The sequence below is a fragment of the Sapajus apella genome, unplaced genomic scaffold (genome assembly GCF_009761245.1).
Source record: "Sapajus apella isolate SASKATOON/1434 unplaced genomic scaffold, GSC_monkey_1.0 scaffold10, whole genome shotgun sequence".
NCBI classification, from domain to species: Eukaryota; Metazoa; Chordata; class Mammalia; order Primates; family Cebidae; genus Sapajus; species Sapajus apella.
In genome coordinates, this window is record NW_022436950.1 from 2,010,873 (window position 1) to 2,034,900 (window position 24,028).

The 24,028-nt window shown below is 44.8% G+C and overlaps 1 protein-coding gene across 1 annotated transcript in view; it reads right to left on the reverse strand.

Moving 5' to 3' along the window:
* Positions 1-297: 297 nt before the first annotated feature.
* Positions 298-24,028, reverse strand: part of TRAF3IP1 (TRAF3 interacting protein 1) — a 45,387-nt gene continuing 21,656 nt past the window's right edge. Inside the window, exons 4-5 of the mRNA XM_032277731.1 lie at positions 3,379-3,602; positions 298-2,900 (exon numbers count right to left, since the gene is read on the reverse strand). Of these exons, the coding sequence (XP_032133622.1) occupies positions 2,735-2,900; positions 3,379-3,602 (390 nt within the window). The 3' untranslated portion in view covers positions 298-2,734. The remainder of the gene's footprint in view (positions 2,901-3,378; positions 3,603-24,028) is intronic.

The following is a 24,028-nucleotide window of genomic DNA, read 5'->3' on the forward strand; positions in this document are numbered from 1 at the left end:
TGATCCAAAAGCTGGTCAAAGGCCCTGGCCATTTTTTCTCTTATTCACATGCCACGACACGGGGCACGTCGACCAACAGAAGATACACCCTTCGGTCCAGGGCAGCTCAGAAGAGCAGTGCCAGAATAGTTCGGGGGCACTTGTCAATACATTGAATACAATTCCACATTGCCCAAACCCTAAGTAGCACTTTGTGTCACCAAATGACAGCATTTTGCTTGATAGATTTCAGTTTTTTAAAGTTGATTATTAAAAAGAAAAATAAGGATGAATATAAAAGTAGAAAGCTGCATTTTAGTCTTGAACTATTTCTTCCAAAGGTTTATTATGCATTTCCTTTGAATATAAATTACCATCAGCTCAACTTTTAAATTCAAATTCCTGAAGTATGACTCCACTACTTCCTGAAAACTTATAAACCAAAGTATAGAAAAATAATCCCATTTGTGTATTTTCTCAAAATAAGAGAAAAATTAAATTTCTCAAATTAAGTAAGATCAGGATCTAGTGTCTACAATAAGATTCAGTAACAATCACACGTAGAGACCTTCTAAAACTTCACAAATGATCTTACAATCTCTGCCAAATGCTTACCTGTCTTGTAAGACTTCAATTCGTACTGAAAAGAGATAAAGTGTCGCAATATGAATGAAAAGTCTATTTCCCTGCACTTTCCTCACAAGAAAAACCAAGTGCACACATTTGAAAATAAAAAATCCAAATGCTTATGATTTTTCCATGTGTGAATTGAACTGCACAATCCATACACTTATGGAAAAAATATGTGATTTTTTTAATGATTTATGTATAAAAGAAAAATAAACGTTATGATACAATTTGACAGACTACTTCATAAAAAATTTTACTTACATACAATGTATGCAATTTTTTGCAACCCTCAAATTCTATTTATATATACAAATTCATAAAAAGCGGACATCTTAACTTGAAGTGAGGCAGGGGCCATTCAGGCTCACGGCTAAGTCATCTGATTCAGTAGAAAAGAGATTATAAATACATGAAGGACTACTTAACTAATGTCCCTCTGCTCCCCCAAAATGTATTTAATATAATCTGATCAAACAGAATTTTATGGTGCACTGTAGGAAGAAGAAAACCAACATTTCAGAATGGCAGATCTTAATAACCTGCTCCTGAACTTACTCAGCTCAGAAAATCACTAAATTACCTTAGTACGGAATTCATTTTGGAAACTGTATGAAGAAAAACCAAACCGTGCCATTTATGCTAATCCTTAAAGAAACAAAACCTGGCTGGGTGCAGTGGCGCACGCCTGTGATCCCAGCACTTTGGGAGGCCGAGGTGGGTGGATCACAAGGTCAGGAGGTCGAGACCATCCTGGCCAACATGGTGAAACCCCGTCTCTACTAAAAATACAAAAATTAGCTGGGTGTGGTGGCGTGCACCTGTAGTCCCCGCTACTCAAGAGGCTGAGGCAGGAGAATCCCTTGAACCGGGAGGCGGTGGTTGCAGTGAACCGAGATGGTGCCACTGTACTCCAGCCTGGGCAATAGAATGAGACTCTGTCTCAATAAAAAAGAAACAAAACCAAGCAATTCTCACAATTTAAATGGCACTCCTTAGTTTACATAATAAACACACTATCAAGAAATAAAGGTATTAGGATCCAGACCTTAAGATCTCTAAGTATGTCTTCAAACACAGTGAAATGCTTCATACAATAACTCAAGACTCTGCTGAGTATTTACAATAGTCTCTGTAAGTGAAAAACTATAAACCATGTTTTTTTATAAAACCTTTGATTTAAAAAACAATTTCCAAAAAAAATGGCTAACATCAAAAAAATGTTGTAAATCAGTGCATCCTTTCACGTCTTCCTTATGTAGTTTTTCTAAGCTCCCGTCTCTCAGGTGTGCACATATGCAAAGGAAAAGGCATGATGCCAATGCCTCGCAGAGCAAGCCCCTCTTGAGGAGGACAAGGACTCCAAGGAGCTGTGCTGGCCTGTCCAAGGACCACCAGGGTAAGATGCTGAAGAGAGCGAGGATGTGGCCCATGACAATTTCCAGATAATGTCCACAACAGCCACACTGAAATCTCCTTTGAAAATTTATGAACTTTGAGGACTAGAAACATAAGCAAAAGATAATAGAGAACAAGGAGAAAATTACATAGAGAAGTACATGCAATTACAAAAGAGGTCAAAAAACAAAAGCAATCCAGTTGATTCGCAACTTATATGGAGACAGGCTGAGATTAGCCCTTTCAAATGGAAATTAAAAATATAATGTATTCATTTTCAGGCCTCATTCTACTTATAAAGTGCCTATCGGAAAGTACACAGTCATCCTTCATTCGGCAGTGACCTCTGAAAGTCTTTCCACTAAACCAAAATAAAGGACCACTGTTCCCTTGGTATGCCAACACCACTTACCTGCTAGAGAGTTCTGGTACAGAGCTAAACAGGATGAAGCAGAAACACAAAGAACAGGCTTTCAGAAAAACTTTTCAGAGGTGTTTGGAAGCGCTATTTATAACTAGCCAGGATTTCATCTGGAAGGAGGTAAGAAAACATGTTTGTTTTTAATACACTTAACATGCTTACAGTTTTAAAGCTCTGAAAATTAGCTGGATAATAACATTGTAAACTGTTCATTTTCTTAGCAAACTGGAACTTAAAGAGTAACGATTTTCTGTCTTCCTTTTTGCTTTTAAACTGGGGTGACTTTTCATCTCTGAAACTTCTGAGTGTTCACCTTCGCGAGGTCGAATTGATACTATACACCATTTTCTGGATTTTCTCCTCATTCCTGAGGATGTTGGCCTTCACCGCGCAGATCTTGTCCTGCTGGTCTTTGATCAGCTGCTCCAGCTCCGCCAGCTCAGCCTTTAAGGGCTCCACGGCACAGTCTGTGATACTGAGGGAGAACAAAACCAGCGGCTTGTCACTCATCACAGTGTGTGTGGGCTTCTTAATTCAGACATTGAAAGACAACAAAAGCGAATTATTCATTTCATCCAAAGAAAAGGATAAAATGTATTCTTATTTCCAAGACCCCCGCCACAACCAAAAGTGAAGTCAAACATGAGATTTATAAAAGCAGTAGTTAACATTTCTTCAATGATAAGCTTGAAGTCCTTAAATTATATAAAGAACAGCCTCTGGGACAAGAACATATGCAGCAAAGTCGCCATCCACTTTGGGAACCCCACTCTGCTACTGCCCAAATCTCCTGCTGCAGGACCCTCCCCCCATGACTACCCCCCTTCACTACGACCCCCTCTGCTCCTGCTGCAGGGCCTCCTCCCCATTACTCCCCTGCTCTGCAACACCCCCACCTCTGCTCCTGCTGCTGGGCCCCCTCCCCATTACTACCCCCCTCCAATACCCCTCACCTCTGCTCCTGCTGCAGAGCCTCAGCGTGCTGCCTGTTCTCGGCATGCCACAGCTGCAGCTCATTCTGCATGGCATCCACATCTTCCTGGATATAGTCCATGATCTTCCCCAAGGGAAGTGCGCTCTTGCACAGGGTCTGGATGGACATGCGGAGCTTCTCTATCTCCTTGGAAACGATGTCCTTCTCCTTCTTCCACGCCGACTCAAAGACGAGAGATCTCTCCTATAGTCAGGGAGACATGGGAAGAGGAACACGCCTCCTCAGTCCAAAGGTAATACAGGCGCTGGTGCACTCAGCACACGGCCACAGGGGTGGGAGGGAAGGCGCAGGCAGGGACAGTGCTGGCTGTGGGACACCCACTCCCATGCAAAGGGAGAGCTATGCCGCCTGACAGAGTGGCCCTGAATGCTGCATGCCATCAGTGGACACGGCAGTGCCAGGGAGGGGCCACTCCTTCTCTGCTTGATGGGAACGGGGGTCTGTCTTTACCTGGAAATCCATCTGAGAGCAAATCTCTATACTGGCAGATTTTAGTTCCCAACAAACAAGCAACTTTTGTAGCTAGTGTTACAAGAGCTTAGTGACATGGAAGATTTTTCCCAAATGAACTGGCAGAAAGAGGGTCTGACCCTACAGCTACTCGAATGGCCCACCTTCCATCTCAAATGACTCCAAAACCCAGCATGCAAGGAGGAAAAGGGAAAGAAACCCAAAGGAGAGGCAGAAACTGGTGCCATGGAAAGGAAGGCATGGAGAATGTGCAGGGGAACCAGTGCCAGCAGCACCCAGTGGCACCCAGCAACAGCCAGCAGGCAGACAGGTCGACTTAGAACTGTGCTGGTCACTCAGAGAGGCCAGAGTCCGGGGGCCAGGGGCCAGGTGGAAGGGGCAGGGCTGAGACAGCAGCAGGTGAAGGAGGTGAGGAGGATGCAGAGACCAGTGGAGAGCCGCATTCGGCTTTGGCCAGGAGTTCTTGGGTTCTTTGACAAGCAACATTTAGAATTCTCATCACATGAGCTTTCATCACAGACATCTCTGAATGTCAAAAACTGATGAGAGTTGATAAGAATCAAGCTTGGGAAAATCAGCATGGGTTCTTTCTTCCTCTTTCCTTTCTTCTCTCTTTCTTTACAGACAGGGTCTCGCTGTGTTGCTCAGGCTGCTCTCAAACTGCTGGGCTCAAGTGATCCTCCTGTCCTGGCCTCCCAAAGCACTAGGTTTACAGGTGTGAGCCACGAGGCCCTGCAACAATGTTTCTTTAGGAAGCCCTCCCTGGATACCTCACCGCACTCCAGACTGGCTAAGGTGCCCTTCCTTGCCTCACCCACTTACAGAATGAACTAGTAAATGCATTAAGTTGTAATCAATTAACTCATTTAGTTTGAACCTACCATGGCTACATCACTTGTATTAATTCTACTAGTTTCAGGCTGTGGGCTCAGGAGGGCAGGACCTTGTGTCTAGATTCATTGTGGTTCAAATAAGCTCTGATGAAGAATTTGTGAAATGAACTAATGCAGTGGATAAATGATTTATGTATCAAGATCCTAGTTCCACCACTTACTGGCTTGGACAACTACAAGAAAGCTTTAGCATAATGTCTGGTACATAAAGTGTTAAATAATTGGGACTTTAAATAAAAAGTAAAACTCATACAACTAGTGAGTTCTGCAAGGTTGTAGTACACAAGATGAGCATATGAAAATCAACTGTATTACTATGTACAAGCAATGAGCATGTGAGGGAATGTGTTCTCTTTCCGGGTCCAGAAGGGGGCGAGTTTTAAGGGCAAGAATTTCCCAGTGCCATGCCCCCCCTCCCATTTCCCTCCATCAGGAGATTTAACTGTTTATGTTTAAATTTCGGGGACGCGGGAAGAAACTAAGTCCATCGCTCCAGCAGAAGACTTTTCGTTGGCCTGGGGTCTTAGAGAAGGTGGTGGTGGGGGGGTTCCTGCCAGGTTAAAAGTCCCCTTCTTTCACACCCCTTCAGAATCCATGTTTGGGTCCCCTTCCACAAACACTCCCTTCATGGAAGCCCTCTTTCTCTCTCTTGGATCTCCCCTCGGGAGTCCCCCTTCCTCACTCTCGTGGAAGCCTGTCTCCCCTCCTAAACTCCATCTCTCTCCTTTCCCTTCCACTCAGTGTAGAAGCTGCTTTCCTCTCCTGGATTCCATCTTTCTGGATTCTCTCACTCAGTGTAAGAGTTAGCTGTTCCTTCTCCTGTTTCTCTCTCTCTTTAAATAAATCACTTTCTACAAACACGTTTGAGTCCGGCATTGTCCCCTCTCTCATTCTTGAGAGTGCAGGAGACCAGGAACCTGGAGAAACAACCTCTCAGAGGAGCTGAGGGCACCCTGAATCCCTGAACCCCAATATTACACATGGACGCTGAAATTAAAAATACAGTGCCATTTACAATTGTTCAACAGAAGACAATGCTTAGTTGTAAATCTAACAAAACACGTATAGGACTTGGAAATGGAAAACCAAATGATTCAGATGAAAGAAATCAAAGGAAATCTAAATAAATGGGAAGACACACTGTGTCCATGGATTGGAAGACTCCACATAGTAAAGACATCAATTTTCCCCAAATTGATATGTATGTTTAATGCAAATCCTACCAAAACCCCAGCCAACTTTTCTGTATAGACAAGATTATCCTAAAATTTATATGGAAAGGCAAAGGAACTACAATAGTTAAAACATTTTCAAAAAAAGAATAAAGATAGAACTAACCAGTCTACTCAATTTCAAGGCTTTTTTTTTTGAAATGGAGTCTCACTCTGTCGCCCATGCTGGAGTATAATGGCATGATCTCGGCTCACTGAAACCTCTGTCTCCTGGATTCAAGCGATTCTCTTGCCTCACCCTCCCAAGTAGCTGGGATCGCAGGCGTGCACCAGCATGCCCAGCTAATTTTTGTATTTTTAGTAGAGACGGAGTTTCATCATGTTGGCCAGGCTGGTCTTGAACTCCTGACCTCAGGTGATCCTCCCACCCCGGCCTCCCAATGTGCTGGGATTACAGGCTTGAGCCACTGCATGGGCTTCAAATCTTTTTATACAACTACAGTAATCGAGACAGTGCAGTATTGACAGAGAGACATAGATCAAGTGAACAGAACAGAGAATCCAAAAATAGATCCATATGAATATGCCCATAAGCCCAAGCAATCTGTGACAAAGGTACAAAAGCAATTTAATAGAGTAGAGAGCCTTGCACCATTTGACACGGGGTAAGTGGACATGCACGAGCCAAAAAACAAACAAACAAAACCTTGACCTAATCTCATATCTTAAACAAAAATTAACTCGAAATGGGCTATGGATTAAAATATAAACTATAAAACTTTAAGATAAGAAACATATGAGGAAAAAGTCTGTGGGATCTAGGACCAGGCAAAGAGTCTGAAGACTTGACACCAAAAACATGACAAAAGTTTGAAATGTTTGCTGTGCCAAAGACCCTGTTAAGAAGCTGCAGAGAAAAGTTACAGAGTGAGAGAAAACAACTCCAAATCACACATCTGGTAAGGGACTGATATCTAGAATATGCAAAGAACTCTTGAAACACAACAGCAAGAGACCAAATAATTCAATTAGAAAATGCGCAAAAGACACAATGAGACATTTCACTAGAATGGCCGACAAACAAATGAAAATATGTTCGAAATCGTTAGCTATTAAGGAAATGCGAATTCAAACCACAATGAGCTATCATCACACAACAATCGGAATGGCTAAAATAAAAAATAGTGACAACATCAAATGCTGGTTGGGGGAAACTAGATCACTCATACGTTGCTGATGAGAACATAAAAAGATATGGCCGCTTTGGAAAACAGTTTGGCAGTTCTCTGTAAAACTCAACATGCAACTACTGCATCACCCAGCAATTGTACTCCTGGGCACTTATCCAAACAAATGAAACTCATGTTCACAGAAAAACCTATACACAAATGTTTATGGACGCTTTAATCAAAGTAGCCACAAACTGGAAATGACCCCCGTGCCCTTCAACGGGTAATTGGTTAACTAAACTGTGGAGCATCCATTCCAGGTAAAACTCCACAAATAAAAAGGAACAGACTGGCCGGGCGCGGTGGCTCACGCCTGTAATCCCAGCACTTTGGGAGGCCGAGGCGGGTGATCACGAGGTCAAGAGATCGAGACCATCTTGGTCAACATGGTGAAACCCCATCTCTACTAAAAAACTACAAAAAATTAGCTGGGCATGGTGGCGCGTGCCTGTAATCCCAGCTACTCAGGAGGCTGAGGCAGGAGAATTGCCTGAACCCAGGAGGCGGAGGTTGCGGTGAGCCGAGATCGCGCCATTGCACTCCAGCCTGGGTAACAAGAGCGAAACTCTGTCTGACAACCAAAAAAAAAAAAAAAAAAAAGGAACAGACTGGCTGGCTGCGGTGGCTCACGCCTATAATCCCAGCACTTTGGGAAGCCGAGGCAGGCAGATCAGAGGAGGTCTGGGAGTTCAAGACCAGCCTGACCAACATGGAGAAATCCTGTCTCTACTAAATAGACAGAATTAGCTGGGTGTGGTAGTGCATGTCTACAATCCCAGCTACTTGGGAGGCTGAGGGAGGAGAACTTCTTGAACCCAGGAGGTGGAGGTTGCAGTGAGCCAAGATTGTGCCACTGCACTCCAGCCTGGGCAACAAGAGCAAAACTCCCTCTCAAAAAAAAAAAAAAGGAAAAAAGAACAGACTGCAAATCCTCAGGACAACCTGGATGGCCCTCAGCGGATTATGAATGAGAAAAGTGAATCCCAAGAGGTTACATGCCATAGGATTCCTTTTATACAAGATTCTTGAAAGACAAAGTTCCAGAAATGGAGAACTGACAGTGGTAGCCGGGGTTAAGGAAGAATTCGAGGTGCAGAGAAGATGTGGCTATAAAAAGGCAACAAGGGGGATCCCTGTGGTGATAAAAATGTTCTGGATCCTGTTTCAACGTCAATATCCTGGCCGACAATGTACTATAGTTCTGCAAGATGTTAATCACTGGGGAAAGTGAGCAAAAGGCATACAGTGTATCTCTATTATTTCTTTTTCTACTCTCACAGGGTTTCCCTGTGTGGCCCAGGCTGAACTCAAACTTTTGGGCTCAAGCGATTCTCCTGCCTCAGCCTCCCCAAGTGCTACAGGCACAAGCCCCCACACCTGGGCTTCTATTATTTCTTATAACTGCATATGAATTATGATTATCTCAAAAGGTTTAATTTTTAAAAGGCTATATAAATGCCTTTAAATTAAGATGCTAAATGACTGAAATGAATTCAATACAATAAAAAAACTACTTCCCAAGTGAAAAATATATTGTCTTTATTATACACAAATTAGTAAAGGTCTCACTGACTTAGTTGAGAAATTTAAAATTCTATTAAAACCCACTCACAATGACTGTTAAGTAATTCCTGTGCATTTGGCATCACGTTAACTCTAATAGAAAACTGTTTAGAGTACAGGACTTAGGGTAGGAGACTAATATGAACAAATGTCTTATAAAATTGGAGAGTTACAACATAGAAAAAGGCACTAAGAGGTAATCTGGCCAAACTCCTCATATTTCTATAGCACAAAACCAAGCGGAATTTGGAACACTAATCTTAAAACTTACAATTTTATTTTTAAGAGATTAAGACTTTAAAATAAATACACTTGGGCTGGGATCATGATAGTCAGGACAGACTTTTATTATTATCCTAAAGGCACTGGAATACATTGCTGCAAAACACCACAATTCTGCCAATTTCCAAGCTTTCGTTTAATTTAACATAGAAGGGGTAGGGTGAATACGTCAAGCAGTGATTATTTGCTTTAAAAAGCACACCTCTCTGATGACAGACTTCGAATTACATGTTGCTCATGCAGATATACCAACAATTTTCCAGATAAAAACCACCTTGTTTTTAAAGACTTTAAGTCTGACAGTAGTTTAAGGATCTACTATCTCCACACAGGAATTAGTCATACACAATTTGCTTAATTTCTGGAAACAGAGGAAAAAACATTGAAAATCTGTCATGACTGGGCATGTTGGCTCATGCCAGTAATCCCAGCACTTTGGGAGGCTGGGGTGGGCAGATCACTTGAGGCTAGAAATTTGAGACCAGCCTGGGCAACATGGCAAAACCCCATCTCTACAAAAAGTACAAAAATTACCCAGGTATGGTGATGCACACCCATAGTCCCAGCTACTAAAGAGGCTAAGGAAGACGGATTGCCTGAGCCCAGGGGGAGGAGGTTGCAGTGAGCCAAGACTGTGCCACTGTACTCCAGCCTGGGCAACAGAGCAAGACCTTTTTTTTTCTCAAAAAAGCAAAGAAAATCTGTCATTACACAAAATATGACCTAAAACCACCTAGACCATAGGAGGACTCAGGGGCAACAGGACCCGCCGTCAGTGCCCTGCAGGTTCTGGGGCCCACTGCCAACCCAGCCTCACCACCTCCTAACTTTATGACCTTGGAATGACCTCTCTGTACCTCAGCTTCCTCACAATAAAATGGAAATAATAATATTTATCCTTCAGGTAAGATTAAATGGGATAATGTAAAGTAAGCAGTTCAGTGCCTCGCACATAGTAAACCCTCAAATAGATGTTAACCATTATCGTAAATTTATTCCCCAGAAAGAAGCAGCTTTGCAAGTCCCCCGGGACGAAGCATGGGCGCTTTTTCCTGTGCACTGATACAGTCGTTTTACCTCCTGTTAACTTGCTGGCTACAAAAGAGTCTTAGCCAGGCATGTGTGAGATACTTTAATGCACAATGAAAAAAGTATTTATATATATATTATCAGCACCACCTAACAAGCAGTCATGTCCAGACAAGTTCTTTCATTAAAAAGTAATTTACCTTCCTCATTGACACACTTCCTTCCCCATCTCCATTTTAAGAATATAAGTAACCCACAGCTATGAAATTAATCTCAAAGCTCTTTTCTCTACTGAAAGACTGGTGATCCTGAGCTCAGAGGAAGTCTGCTGTGAACACTGCAGAACCACCCACAGCACCTTTTTGTGGCACCCCTGCCGTGGATCCAGTGTCTACAGGCAGTTTTTCCAGGTTACGCAAACAGAGAGGAGGCAGCCCACGTGTGTTTCGAGGGGACTCAAAGCTACCCCTTCTGTCCCCTCCAGCCTTCTACCTGGCTGGCCTCCCTTCTCCTGCAGGCTGGAGACTGTTTACTCAGCTGCCTTCTGGCAGGAAGGCCTCTGGCAAGGCGTCTCAGTGTTGGGCCACTTCATGTGCTCATGTGTGCGCACACACTTTTCAGAAAATGCTTCTACAATTTCTCAGGTGAAAAGTTACTTCTGGGACTTACTATTTTATTTGCATTTTGCCACACACACACTTGTCCCCAGAAACATGGGCATTTGCATTTCTAGTGACTTTTAAATTTATAGTTATTGATTATAAGTCATATAAAAAAAATTATTGACCTTAGAGATTTGTTTCTTTGAATTTCAACTGTAATCCTTCAAGAGAATAATAACTATTATTATTATTATTATTATTTAGAGAGAGTCTTGCTCTGTTGCCTAGGATGGTGTGCAGTGGGCACAATCTTGGCTTACTGTAACCTCCGCCTCCCAGGTTCAAGCGATTCTCCTGCCTCAGCCTCCCAAGTAGCTGAGATTACAGGTGCCTGCCACCACATCTGGCTAATTTTTGTATTTTTAGTAGAGATGGGGTTCCACCATGTTGGTCAGGCTGGTCTCCAACTCCTGACCTCAAGTGACCCACCTGCCTCAGCCTCCCAAAGTGCTGGGATTACAGGTGTGAGCCACCACACCCAGCTAAAAGTATTATTTTTTAAATATCTTAAAATAAAATTTAAAAAATAAAGATGGAAATCATAGACACTGAGTACTCCGAAATGGGGGAGGGTTGGGAGAGAGAGGGTTAAAAAATTACCCACTGGCTGCGACGTTCACCACTGGGTGATGGGTACACCAGAAGCCAAATCCCCACCCATTAACAAACAAGCATGCCCATGTACCCATAAATCCAAAATAAAATAAAACGTATAGAAAAGAGTACCTTAAAAGTCTGGCCTTTAGATGCTGCCAGAAGTCCCTCTCGGAAGCAGGATCCAGGGCGCATGGGGGTGGAGGCCTTCAACCCCTGCCCTGCCCCGCTGCTGGATGTGACTGGTCAGCCACACTCCAGAGCAGAGCTCTACCCAACATTAAGCAAACTCAATAAACAAAAGCCTGATTAATTGTAGGGTGGCGGGGGGTGGACCATAAATCAAAAGAGTTAAGTATTTGCTTCAAATTACATACACATACAAATCTCATGACCTCAGGAACTGACTTATACATAACCTGTCAAAAGTTTGTTTTCTAGGTTGGGCACAGTAGCTCATGCTGTAATGCCAGCATTTTCGGAGGCCAAGGCGGGCAGATGGTTTGAGCCCAGGAGTTTGAAACCAGCCTGGGCACCGCGGTGAAACTCCATCTCTATGAAAAATTACCCAGGCACAGTGGTGCATGTTTGTGGTCCCAGCTACTCAAGAGGCTGAGGTGGGAAGATGGCTTGAGCCCGGGACGCAGAGGTTACAGTGAGCTGAGATCATGCCCTTGAGCCCAAGAACTCAAGAATGCAGTGAGCTGAGATCGCACCGCTGCACTCCAGCCTGTGCAATCAGCAGAACTCTGTTTCAAAAAAAAAGGTCGTTTTCTTCATAAACGGAGGAATACCTGCATTCAATTTACAAAAGAAAAGCACAGAATGACAGAATAATTATTCTAAGTGTCCTGTTCATCCAGAAATATTCCATCACCAAACTTCTTCATAAACCGTATGTTCACTTTGAATGCAGGTCAAGTTGGATCCCTTAAACACACAAGCAAAACCGCCTGTAAATACGTATTTTTTTTTTTTTTTCCTATTTTTTTGAGATGGAGTCTCACTCTGTTGCTCAGGCTGCAGTGCCGTGGTGAGATCTCGGCTCACTGCAACTTCCGCCTCCCGGGTTCAGTCAATTCTCCTGCCTCAGCCTCCCAAGTAGCTGGGGTTACAGAAGCACACCAGCATATCCGGCTAATTTTTGTATTTTTAGTAAAGATGGGGTTTCAAGATCAGATGGTCAGGCTGGTCTCGAACTCCTGACCTCGTGATCTGCCCGCCTTGTTCTCCCAAAGTGCTGGGATTACAGGCGTGAGCCACCGTGCCCAGCCAACACATATTTTAATCTTTTAATGTACATACAGAAAAGCATATAAAACATCAATGCACCACTTAACAAAACGATGAAGGGGATACCTGCAACCCTCACCTGGGTCAAGAAGGCACACTGCCAGCATCCCCAAAGCTCCTCGTGTGTCCCTTCCTGAGACCACCCCAATCTGCCTTCCCCGTGACCAAGCCCTGGGTCTGTGCGTACCTAGCTCTGTTTTGTTTACCTCGTGCTTGTTTCCCTTTATGAAGTACAAGCGGAACCACACAGTATACATCCCTTTGTGTCTGCCTCTTTGGTTCAACATTGTGTTCCCTTTGGTTTTTATTTTATTTTATTTATTTGAGATAGAGTCTCACTCTGTCACCCGGGCTGGAGTACAGTGGAACGATCTCGGCTCACTGCAACCTCTGCCTCACGAGTTCAAGTGATTCTCCTGCCTCAGCCTCCTGAGTAGCTGGGATTACAGAAAGGCACGTGTCATCATACCAGGCTAATTTTTGTATTTTTTGTAGAGACATGGTTTCACCATGTTGGCCAGGCTGGTCTTGAACTCCTGACTTCAAGTGATCCACCCCCTCAGCCCCCCAAAGTGCTGGGATTATAGACATGAGCCACCACACCCGACCAATTTCTTGAGACAGGGTCTCATTCTGTCAACCAGGCTGGAGTGCAGTGGTGTGATCACAGCTCATTGCAGCCTTGAACTTCTAAGTTCAATAATCCTTCCATCTCAGCCTCCCAAGTAGTTGGGATACGGGTATGCAGCACCATGCCTGGCTAATTTTTTTTAGTTTTTTACTTTTGCAGAAAAGGTCTTGCTATGCTACCCAGGTTGGTCTTGAACTCCTGCACGTGATCCTCCTATCTAGCTCTCTCAAAGCACTGGATTACAGGCACGAGTCATCATGCCCAGCCTCAAAATTCTGTTTAAGAATCAACCATGTTACATGTATTTTGTTCATTTGCATTGCTGAATAGTGTTTCATTATATGAATGAAATACCGCAATTTATTCATCTGCTGCTGATGGACATTTGGGTTTATTATTGCAAAAAAAAAATACAACTCTGAATAATCTTACATATATCCCAATATAGATGAGCACATGACTATCTCAGGTATGCAACATGAAGTGGCATTGCTGGGTCAAAGGGAATGTGTACCTTCAATTTTATGATATAAGGCCAAACCATTTACATATAGTTTTAGAAATTTACGTCAACCATTTTTCATTAATCAATATCGTATTTCTAGGCATATAAAGGAAGCTTTAGCTCTATTCCTATGCCACTTCTACCATCTGACAGCTGAAGGTCAGAACTATTGAACTGTTACCTGGCAGCTAGAAAATTGCAACTCCAAGTCGGAAACGGCTGTTAAAAGGAGCCTTCCAGACAGCAGACAGTTGCTCACTGGACGAACTACTTAGAACTACTTACACACGGGTGGTGAGCTTTCAGCATGGATGTATGAGAAGCTGGACAGGATGACAGCTAACTGCCCAGACTGCGGCCCAACAGATCCGGGTAGTTCGTACCTCTGGGACTTACTGTCTATATCATCTTGGACAAGATAACTGTTGTGCCTCATTTTCCTAACCTGGGAAATGGGTATAACGCCGATCTCATCTGTAGGTGACCGTATTAAATTAAGTACGCAATTCCTTAGTCACAGTAAGTGCTCTGTAAATGTTAGCTGTTATAATCATTATATTGTCTACAATGAATAATTATGTATGAATACAAATGTCTATAGGAGAAAAAGTGCATACAGAGCAAAATATCATTAAATGTTAGCACCTTTCGGCCGGGCGCGGTGGCTCAAGCCTGTAATCCCAGCACTTTGGGAGGCCAAGGCGGGTGATCACGAGGTCAAGAGATCAAGACCAACATGGTGAAACCCCGTCTCTACTAAAACTACAAAAAATTAGCTGGGCATGGTGGCGCGTGCCTGTAATCCCAGCTACTCAGGAGGCTGAGGCAGGAGAATTGCCTGAACCCAGGAGGCAGAGGTTGCGGTGAGCCGAGGTCACGCCATTGCCCTCCAGCCTGGGTAACAAGAGCGAAACTCCGTCTCAAAAAAAAAAAAAAAAAAAAATGTTAGCACCTTTTACAGATAAACATGAACACCCTTGGAGGATGAATGAGAAAGCCTCTTAGAATTATGTGTAAGCCAGGCTGAGTGAGCCTGGCATGAGCCCCAATGGTCACTGTGGTCAAGGCAAAAGATCAGAGCACAAAACAGAGAAATCTTCATACTGACCTTTCTGATGGACCTTAAAGTGGTCTGAAAGTTGATTTTATGAGTTAGGTTATTCTTGTCATATCCAACCAAACCAGAGTCAAGAGGTGAGGGGAAAAAGCACACAGGGCACCTGCTTCAAGAGTTACATTTTTCAGAAGCCCAGCTGCTTAAACAGCCTGCTGTAACCTAAGGCCAGTTTTACCTAGGAGCTGCTGAAACAACCCTCTGTGACTCTAAGACCAGCTTTACCTACCACTGTCACCCACCAATTCCAGCTTGCCAGCTCCCCAAAGCTCTCTAGTGCCAGTGAGCTTTCTTCCAAAACAACACGTAACCTCTTTCTGATAGAACTCCCAACCTGCTGTTCTTCAGACAAACCGAAGACCATCTGTTCTGTGTGTACACACCGAATTGCAATTCTTGCCTCCCAAATAAAACGTTTTAAATTTCAAGATTTGTCTCTGTATTTTGACTTCGACAATGGAAATATTCTTTAAAATCAGCTGTTCACTGAAGGGTGGCAGACTATCTCACCCAAAAACCTGCTACTTTGGCAGAAGGATTATTTTGAGCTAAAGGCACTTGAAAAACAGTGGGGCAAGGAGACCAGGCTGACCTCCCTTTTCTTCTTAAAAGTAGATGGAACTCCCATGTGGCAGATGCCCTCCCTGCACCAAAAAGAAAGAAAGAAACATTCTCGTCACCAGAGATGGGTTCGAGGCCAAAGGAATTCTGTACAAATAGACCTAGAAGTCCGTGAAAAAATTCGCTTTCACGAAACCAGTCCCTGGTACCAAGAGGGCTGGGGCCCGCTGTTGTGGAATATCTAAACAGGGTTACGGTGCTCACACTTGTTCCTGACTGCAGTGGAAATGCCCCTGGCCACTCACTAGTACATACGACGTTGACTGTTTGACACAGGTGTTTTCTCTCTCTCTCTCTCATGAAAACAAAGTATTTTTCTATTCCTAGCTCGCTACAGGTTTTCAGTCATAATGGATATTGAATTTTACATGAGCCATTTATTTTTAAGAGAAAGTATACTGACCAGTGATTTGAGCTGGTTCGGGAATAATTTCTTGGTTAAATGTAAGGTAAGTAATCCACACTTAAAAGATGCTACAACAATTGACTTGAATTTCTTAAACTGAAATGACTGACTCTTCCTTGGACATGGCTGCAAGACGGAGGAGGAAATACTGGAGAAACTACCAAAGGAACTAGACACAGATATATTTATCTAATAGGAAACAGAGTTTCAGCCTAGAATATATTCTCATTTTTGATTATATAGTAAAACACACACTTTAGGAAAGAATTACTAGTAATTCCTAACTTTAACTTTTTTCAAATTTCTTCGTTTTTGCTGAAATGAAATCTCTAAAGTCCATTCTAGCCATAGTTTTAGAATTCTGTAACCCTTTTTAAAGGATATCGGACTGGGTGTGGTGGTTCACGCCTATAATCCTAGCACTTTGGGAAGCTGAGGCGGGCAGATCACGAGGTCAGGAGTTTGAGACCAGCCTGGCCAACATGGTAAAATGCAGTAAAAATACAAAAAAAAAAAAAAAAAATTATGTGCTTGTAATCCCAGCTACTCAGGAGGCTGAGGCAGGAGAATTGCTTAAACCCAAGAGGTGGAGGCTGCAGTAAGCCAAGGTCGCGCCATTGCACTCCAGCTTGAATGACAGAGCAAGAGTCCATCGATCAATCAATCAATCAAATCAGGCTGATTCTGGACAGATTGGAAAAGTGGGAACCAGACTAGCAAACAAGTGTAAAACAGAACAAAAGATCAGGGGCAACTGTCTTCAGCAGTGGGCGGAGGCAGCACACAAGTGAAGCCGTGAGACAGGGGACACTCAGGAGGCCAGTCCACCGGTGCCCAGCTCTTGTATGGGGATGAGAGCCTGACCAGGGCAGAGCTGAGTCTACAAGGAGCATGAGGGTGCCACTGAGCCAAGCAGGATGAGTCCAGATGGGGGCCCTGCAAGACCACAGCTAAATCAGAGAACAAGCCAGTGGACAGAACGTAGTGGAAAACTAACAGTCAACCCCAAAGACAGCGGGCAATAAGCAAAAGAGGAACAAAAACCGTAAGGGTAGACACATGAAACAAAGAGCAAGATGACAGACTTAAACCTACCTGTATCAAAAACAGACTACACTTGAACACCATGCAAAGAATAACATCAGGACTTCACTAAAAGAGAGATGCAACTAGCACGTACAAAAAGTTATTCACCTCAATTTGCAACATGAAAAGCAATAAAACCGGTTTAACTGCTAGCAAGGAATCCAAAAACAATGAAGGTGTCCAGTGTTTGCTAGAATATGAGGAAACAAACACACACAGGCATGGGACAGAAAGACGCTGACAATCTAGATGACCCAAGATTGCACTTCTGGGATTTACCCTTAGGAAATGTCAGAGAGGTGCCAAAAGTATGTGGGCAAGATTTTTCATCTCAGCATTTCTAATCATAGCAAAAGCCCGTCCCCACACCAGTGCCGAAGTCGGCAGGGGCCTGGGGAAATGCCACAGTGCATCTGTGCAGTGGGACAGTGAGCATTCACCTGCTGGATGGTGACTGACAGACTCGGTGCAGATTGTTGATTAACAGGTAATTTCCAAAGGCCTATGCTGGGCAGCACCATTTGCCTGAGCCACACTTTCAAAGGCACTTACTGTGTGTCAGGGCCTGGGCCCACTGCCCTTAGGACTCTCACAATCTAGTCAGAAGAAAGGGCAGCAAGTCTGATTCAGGTTGCCAATGAGACACCAAGGGGATGAGGGAATGGAAGCAAGGCCCCACATAGCCTGGGTATAGGAGACTGCCCAGAGGGCCACCTGCAGCAGGTGGGCCTATAGTGGGTGAGTATTCCTGATAAAGGGCAGAGCTGGGTGCAGACTTCCACAGAGGTGAAAACCACATGCAGGTTCAGGAAGGCTGCAGGCTGGAGGGCAGTGTGCAGACAGGCAGGGAGGTGGCCAGAGCCAGACAGTGGTGAGGATTTCGGACTTGATCCTATGGGCAATAAAAAGCCAACAAAGGAATTTCAGCAGCCAGAAACCTAAAGAGATCAGAGTTTTCACAAAAACACTTGGCTCCCAACTAGGGTAGGAGACGAGGAAAGGAGGCTCTTGTGACCAACCGTCCAGGGAACTGATGGAGGGAGAAGAGGGAGGCAGCAGGACTAGAGAGACACATGCAAGCTTCTAGCTTTATGAGAGGTGGAGGGGCACGGAGGAAGGGCTGGGAGTCTCTTGAGCAACTTGGGGGACAGTGATGCCAGTCGCTGAGCCAGCAAAGAAGGTCTGGAAGGAAGGTGGTGACACTCGACTGACAGCTGCTGAGCCTCAGCCATCTATGGGGTGCGAAGGGAAGACACGCAGCTCCCAGGAAAAGGCGGACACCTACGAGTCCTCCACCCTTCATCCTCCCCCACCTGCTGATCTGAACACACCATTTCACTGCGTCCGGGTGCAAATGATGACTTGGGCAGGAGGTATATAAAATTCTTGTGTTGCAATGTTTCTTTTACAATCGTGAACTTTTTCTGGATTTCTTTCAACATTTAATGTTGCAAAAGTCTGTGGTCAATCTGATTTTTGTCCTTTAATCATTTTTGGCTGGGTCCTTTGGAGTGTTCTTTTCTTTTTCCTTTTTTTTTTTTTTTTTCTTTGAGATGGAGTCTCACTGTGTCACCCAGGCTGGAGTACAGTGGTGTGATCTCGGCTCACTGCAAGGTTAAAGTGATTCTCCTGCCTCAGCCTCTTGAGTAGCCGGGATTACAGGTACGCACCACCACGTCTGGCTAATTTTTGTATTTTTAGTTGAGACAGCGTTTCACCATGTTGGCCAGGCTGGTCTTGAACTCCTGACCTCATGATCCGCCCACCTTGGCCCCCCAAAGCGCTGGGATTATAAGCATGAGCCACGGCGCCCGGCCCATAGCGTTCTTCTCTTATCCTCGACAGTCAACAATTCCACCAGGATGTGTCTCAGTATCCTACTGGCACTTTTTAGCTGACACTAAGGGAGTGCCTTCCTGTCTGCATACTCAGGTGTTCCATGCAGGAGAACCGCTGTGGCATCTGTTCCACCTGTTCTCGTACTCTCTTTATGAATGCCAACCACCACATCAGGGCTCTCTGTCCCCTTTCTGTCATCTCCTTTTTCACACGTCCCCACGGCTTTGGTGTTTCCTCCTTAATATTCTGGGAAGCCTTCTAAGGTTTGCCCCAAACATCACTGGTTGCTTATTCAGCTGTAGTGATTCTGCTGCTTCATGGCTTAGGTAAATGCTTTGTTCCTACATCACATCTGTGTGCCTCCATGACAACTGCTCCTTGACTCAGCGCACACCTCTTCCCCATCTGTGGCTTTCCTCCCGCCAGCCCCTTTCCTTCACAGCCTGTCTTCCTCTCATTTATTTTTTGCTTAATCATTGGCATCTTAAAAATTCATACAGCATGTTGCACATATTTAGAGAAGAATCACACCCTACGCCCACAAGGAGCTCTCCTCAAAAGTCCCTGTCAGTTCTGCTTACAGAGGGCAGGAGGGGCATCCACACCCGCGGTGCTTTGTGAACCCTCTCTCTGCTCACAACCTGGAACAGTGGTGTGAATGAATGTTTACACCCATTTTCAAGGATCTAATTAGGGACAAGTGCAGGGTGGCAGCCAGCCCATCAGGGTGGTGTCCACAAGGGAACTTCGGCCCATCTCTCTTCAGTGCCTAGAGGAGCCCCTGGCCAGCATCCTTCCACACAGTGCTGCTCACAGCTTCCTGGCTTCCAGCTAGGCATCAAGCCTGCCTGAACCTGGGAGCTCCTCAGGCCCCACTTCCAAATGCCACTGGGCTACGGCAGGGAAAAAGAACCGAAGAGCATCCCACCCTCACTCATGCCCTTCCAAGGGTGTCAGTGGGGTTCAGTGGCCCCTCCAGGCCTTATTCCAATCCAGCTCCCTCTGCATGTCCCAAAGAAACTGTCTAAAGTCTCTGGAATGTGGATGCAACCCTCACTGGTTTTGTCCCGTTTTTGTGTTCCACTCACTTCACTGGGACTCTGAGAAGGGGAAGAGGAACTTAGGTTCAGGCTACCCGAGCTGACCCAGGAAAAAAAACCCAAGCATCCCACTAAGTCTTGTCATTGTGGCAAGAAAATAGTTGCTATTTTGTAAATAGGACAGATGATGAGAGTATCCTCAGGAAACCAAAACAAATGAGTCAGACTCAACAAAGATCTGGAAGAACTGGTTTCAAGCACGCAAAAGAACTTAATTCTCCACGGAAGATACTTGCCAGTAAAAGGATCCTTGCTCTCCATCCTTGTTTTATGGTTACCGCACTCACACTTAAACATCAACTCATACACCTTCATGGAAAGCAGGGCTATTAATGGGCTTTTATCTGATTTTCTTACATTCCTCTAAATCTCTTTACAAGTGTTTTTGGTTTTTTTAATTTTTCAGGAGTTCAAAGACTAAAAGATATAATGCAGGCATTTCCTTTAAAATACTGTCAGGATCATCTCACCTTGGGGCCAGGAGGCTGGGCTCAGGAAGAGCAGGATCTGCTTCTGCCACCACAGCCTGGAAATAAGCCCCCAAGTCCATCCACAGGAGCAAGAAGAAGATGCTGTGAGTGACTGGGCTGGACCACTAGGCAGGGCAGCAGTGTATGTTTCCTGTTGGTCAGGGGGACACTTCAAGAGCTGCCTCAACTGCAGAGCTTCCTGTTCAAATTAGCCAAGTCCAAGAGGCACTCCCACCACTCAGGGACCCCGGAGGAGAGGTCCTTCCCTTCCTGTGCATGTAGATACCGTATTTTCTGGGCGTAACAAGATCAACTGCTGTGCATAGGAACCAAAGGGCGCAGGTAAGCAGGTTCTCTACCTGGTTCCTGCAGGGCTCGGAGGGGCCCTCTGAGAAGCTGGAAGGCACCCATAGGGAGCCAGGCACCCATAGACTGCACATGAAGTCACCTGGGGAACAATTTTACATGACCGGCACCAGCACCTGCCCAGAGACGGGCCCTAACGGGGAGGGGAGGGGCCTGGGCACCAGTATTTGACAAATACTCTCTGGATGCTTCTAATACATAGAGGTCTCTGAGCAGATGAACCTCCAAGCAAATGTCAAAGGGCACACGGTTATAAAGTTCACTTTCTCTACATTTTAGAATCACTTTCCATGTCATAGGCAGCAGCAGCAAAAGAATCTAAGTTTAAAAATAGACTTTAAAATTGTCTTTCTCCATGGAACACTGAGAATGGCCAATGAGGGAGGGGATTATTCAATTATTTTGTTTTTTATTTCCATCTCTGTACTAATTAGATTTGCTATTTTAAATGTCTTACTAAAATATTAATCATTTTCTTTTGAACCTATTGCTACAGTACTTCCTTATCATTCTGGCTCCAGTTTTATATTTTGCCTTCTAAATTCTGAACATAATTGTTCCAAAAATACCAGATATAACAGGCAGTTACTGGGCAACATGAGACCCACTGAAGTGAATGGCTGGCATGGGAGCAAGGGTCTAAACCTGTAGCAGGAAGTGACCATGAGGTCAGAGGTCCTCAGCAGAAAACAAATGTCACAGAATTAATTGAAGTCTAAGGACTGGATGAGCAAAGGAAAATTCACATACAGGACGATGAGGTTTCAAATCCCCAAGCAATGGCCCCAGGCTGCCACCTTCATGCAAACAAGTGTCCACGGCTGCCACGGCAGACAGAATGAGGAGCTCTGCTGAGGCTGGCACGACCCCCTCTTCCCTCCACCAGCATCCCCACAGCCAGCCCCAATGTCAGCTGCAGGGTCTCAGTCAGTGACCAATGCCATGAGGAAAGCGGAGCGGGGGTCATAGATGGTGAGTGTGCGGCTGAGGCCCCACGCAGCTGGTGGACAGGGAGGCCTCTCTGAAGAGGAGACTTGTGGGCAGGGACTTGAATGGGGCGGGGGCTGCCTGGCCTGAGAGACCAGTAGCCAGCCTCCAGGTAACTTTGGACTGCAGGAAAACAGGCCCCCCATGATGCACGGACCACCAAAGAGTGAGCCGACAGGAAACAAGAACAAGTCTGGAGTTCCACTGAGCCCCGACGCAGGGCGGCGGCATCAGTATCAGCACCAGGCTGCCTGAGGTGGGGACCGAACGCTGAGTCACACAGAGAGCACCAAAGAAGGACCGGACCCTCCGAGGCCTTTCTACTCCCGACCCACTTCCCACGAAGGCAAGAGCAGAAGCCACCTGGTACTAGTCAGCAACGACCGACCACAAAACCGCTCGAGTGCCTCGTGGTTTGGGTTTGCAAGTTGCTGGTGAGTAGGAAGCTTCTGACCCAGCAGCCTGGGGCCTGGGGTATCAGTGGGGTTCAGTGGGCCCTACAGGCCTTCTTCTAATCCAGCCCCATCTGCATGCCCCAAAGAAACTTTTTAAAGTTTCTGGAATGTGGGTGCAACCCTTACTGGTTTTGCCTGGGCTTGAATCTCGCCTCTACCACTCACCGCTCATACAGCCCCAGACACGTTCCTTAACCTCCGGATGCCCCAGTTTCAACATGGGTAACAGCACTGCCCCTGTCTCGCTGGGGGGATCCCAGCTTCTGACTAAGCTAGGGAGAAAGTGCCCAGCCTCAAGTTTCCCTCATCCCTCAAAACCCAGATCGCTCATCAGACGCAAACTATTCTAGGGCTTCGGAAAAAACACAGGGTCCCAAATTAATTTTATAAAATGGACATAACCTTGATTCACACACACACACACACACACACACACACACACACACACACACACACTCTCTCTCTCTCTCTCTCTCTCTCTCTCTCTCTCTCTCTCTCTTGCTCACTCTCAGTCTCTAAAATGCCAGGCCAATTCCACTTTAACAAAGATATGAAGTTCTATTTTTAAATGTCAGCCAATTATAGTTTTATATTGGGTAAGTAATAGATGATGACCAAGCAAAGGTTACTTGAGGAGTGTAAGAACTGGTCAACATTAGGAATTCTATTAATATATGAACATCTCAACAGCTGCCAAAAAGACAGTTGTTAACCTTGCCATCCGTTTCTGACTGAATGCCGAGAACAATGCCTAGCACATGGCAGGTGCCAGATGGCTGGTGATGAACGGATGCTAACTTTTAAAACATGAGACTTTATGGTCATAAACGAGTTTACATTAGGAGATTTTTTTTTTTGAGACAGAGTCTCCCTCCGTCACCAGGTACCAGGCTGGAGTGCAGTGGCGCAATCTCGGTTCACTACAACCTCTGCCTTCCGGGTTCAAGCAATTCTCCTGCCTCAGCCTCCCGAGTAGCTGGGACTACAGGCGCGTGCCACCATGCCCAGCTAATTTTTTTTGTATTTTTAGTAGAGACGGGGTTTTACCTTGTTGGCCACGATGGTCTCAATCTCTTGACCTTGTGATCCGCACATCGCGGCCTACCAACATGCTGGGATTACAGGCGTGAGCCACCGTGCCCGGCTACATTAGGAGATTTTTTTTAAAGGCTAAATAAAAACTAGTAACTTAGGTGTCCAACTTAATAAATTTAAAAAGAAAAACAGTAAAGAAGGAAGAAAATTAAATAAAACTGGAGATATCAATGAAAACAAGCACAAAGATTAAAACAAGAACAAGAAAGCCAAAATCCAGTGGTTTAGACAGACAGACAAATTTCTGGAAAAACAGATTTTAAAAAATGCCTAAGTAATACTGGTTTTTAAAAAAGGACAAAACTAAACCACATATAGATCAAATATTAAAAAGAGTTCGAGCAAGAGCTTTTTTCCAGTAAGTATGAAATTTTTCAAAAAATTGATAGTCAAAATGGACTTGAAAACAAATTTTTAAAAGTCTGAATACTGTCGGCCAGGTGCAGTGGCTCACGCCTATAATCCCAGTACTTTGGGAGGCCAAGGTGGTCGGATCACGAGGTCAGGAGTTCGAGACCATCCTGGCCAACATGGTGAAATCACATCTCTACTAAATATTCAAAAATTAGCTGGGTGTGGTGGTACATGCCTGTAATTCCAGCTGCTTGGGAGGCTGAGGCAGAAGAATTGTTTGAACCCAGGAGGCAGAGGTTGCAGTGAGCCAAGACTGTGCCACTGTACTCCAGCCTGGGCGACAAAGCAAGACTCTGTCTCACCAAAAAAAAAAAAAAAAGCCTGAATACTCT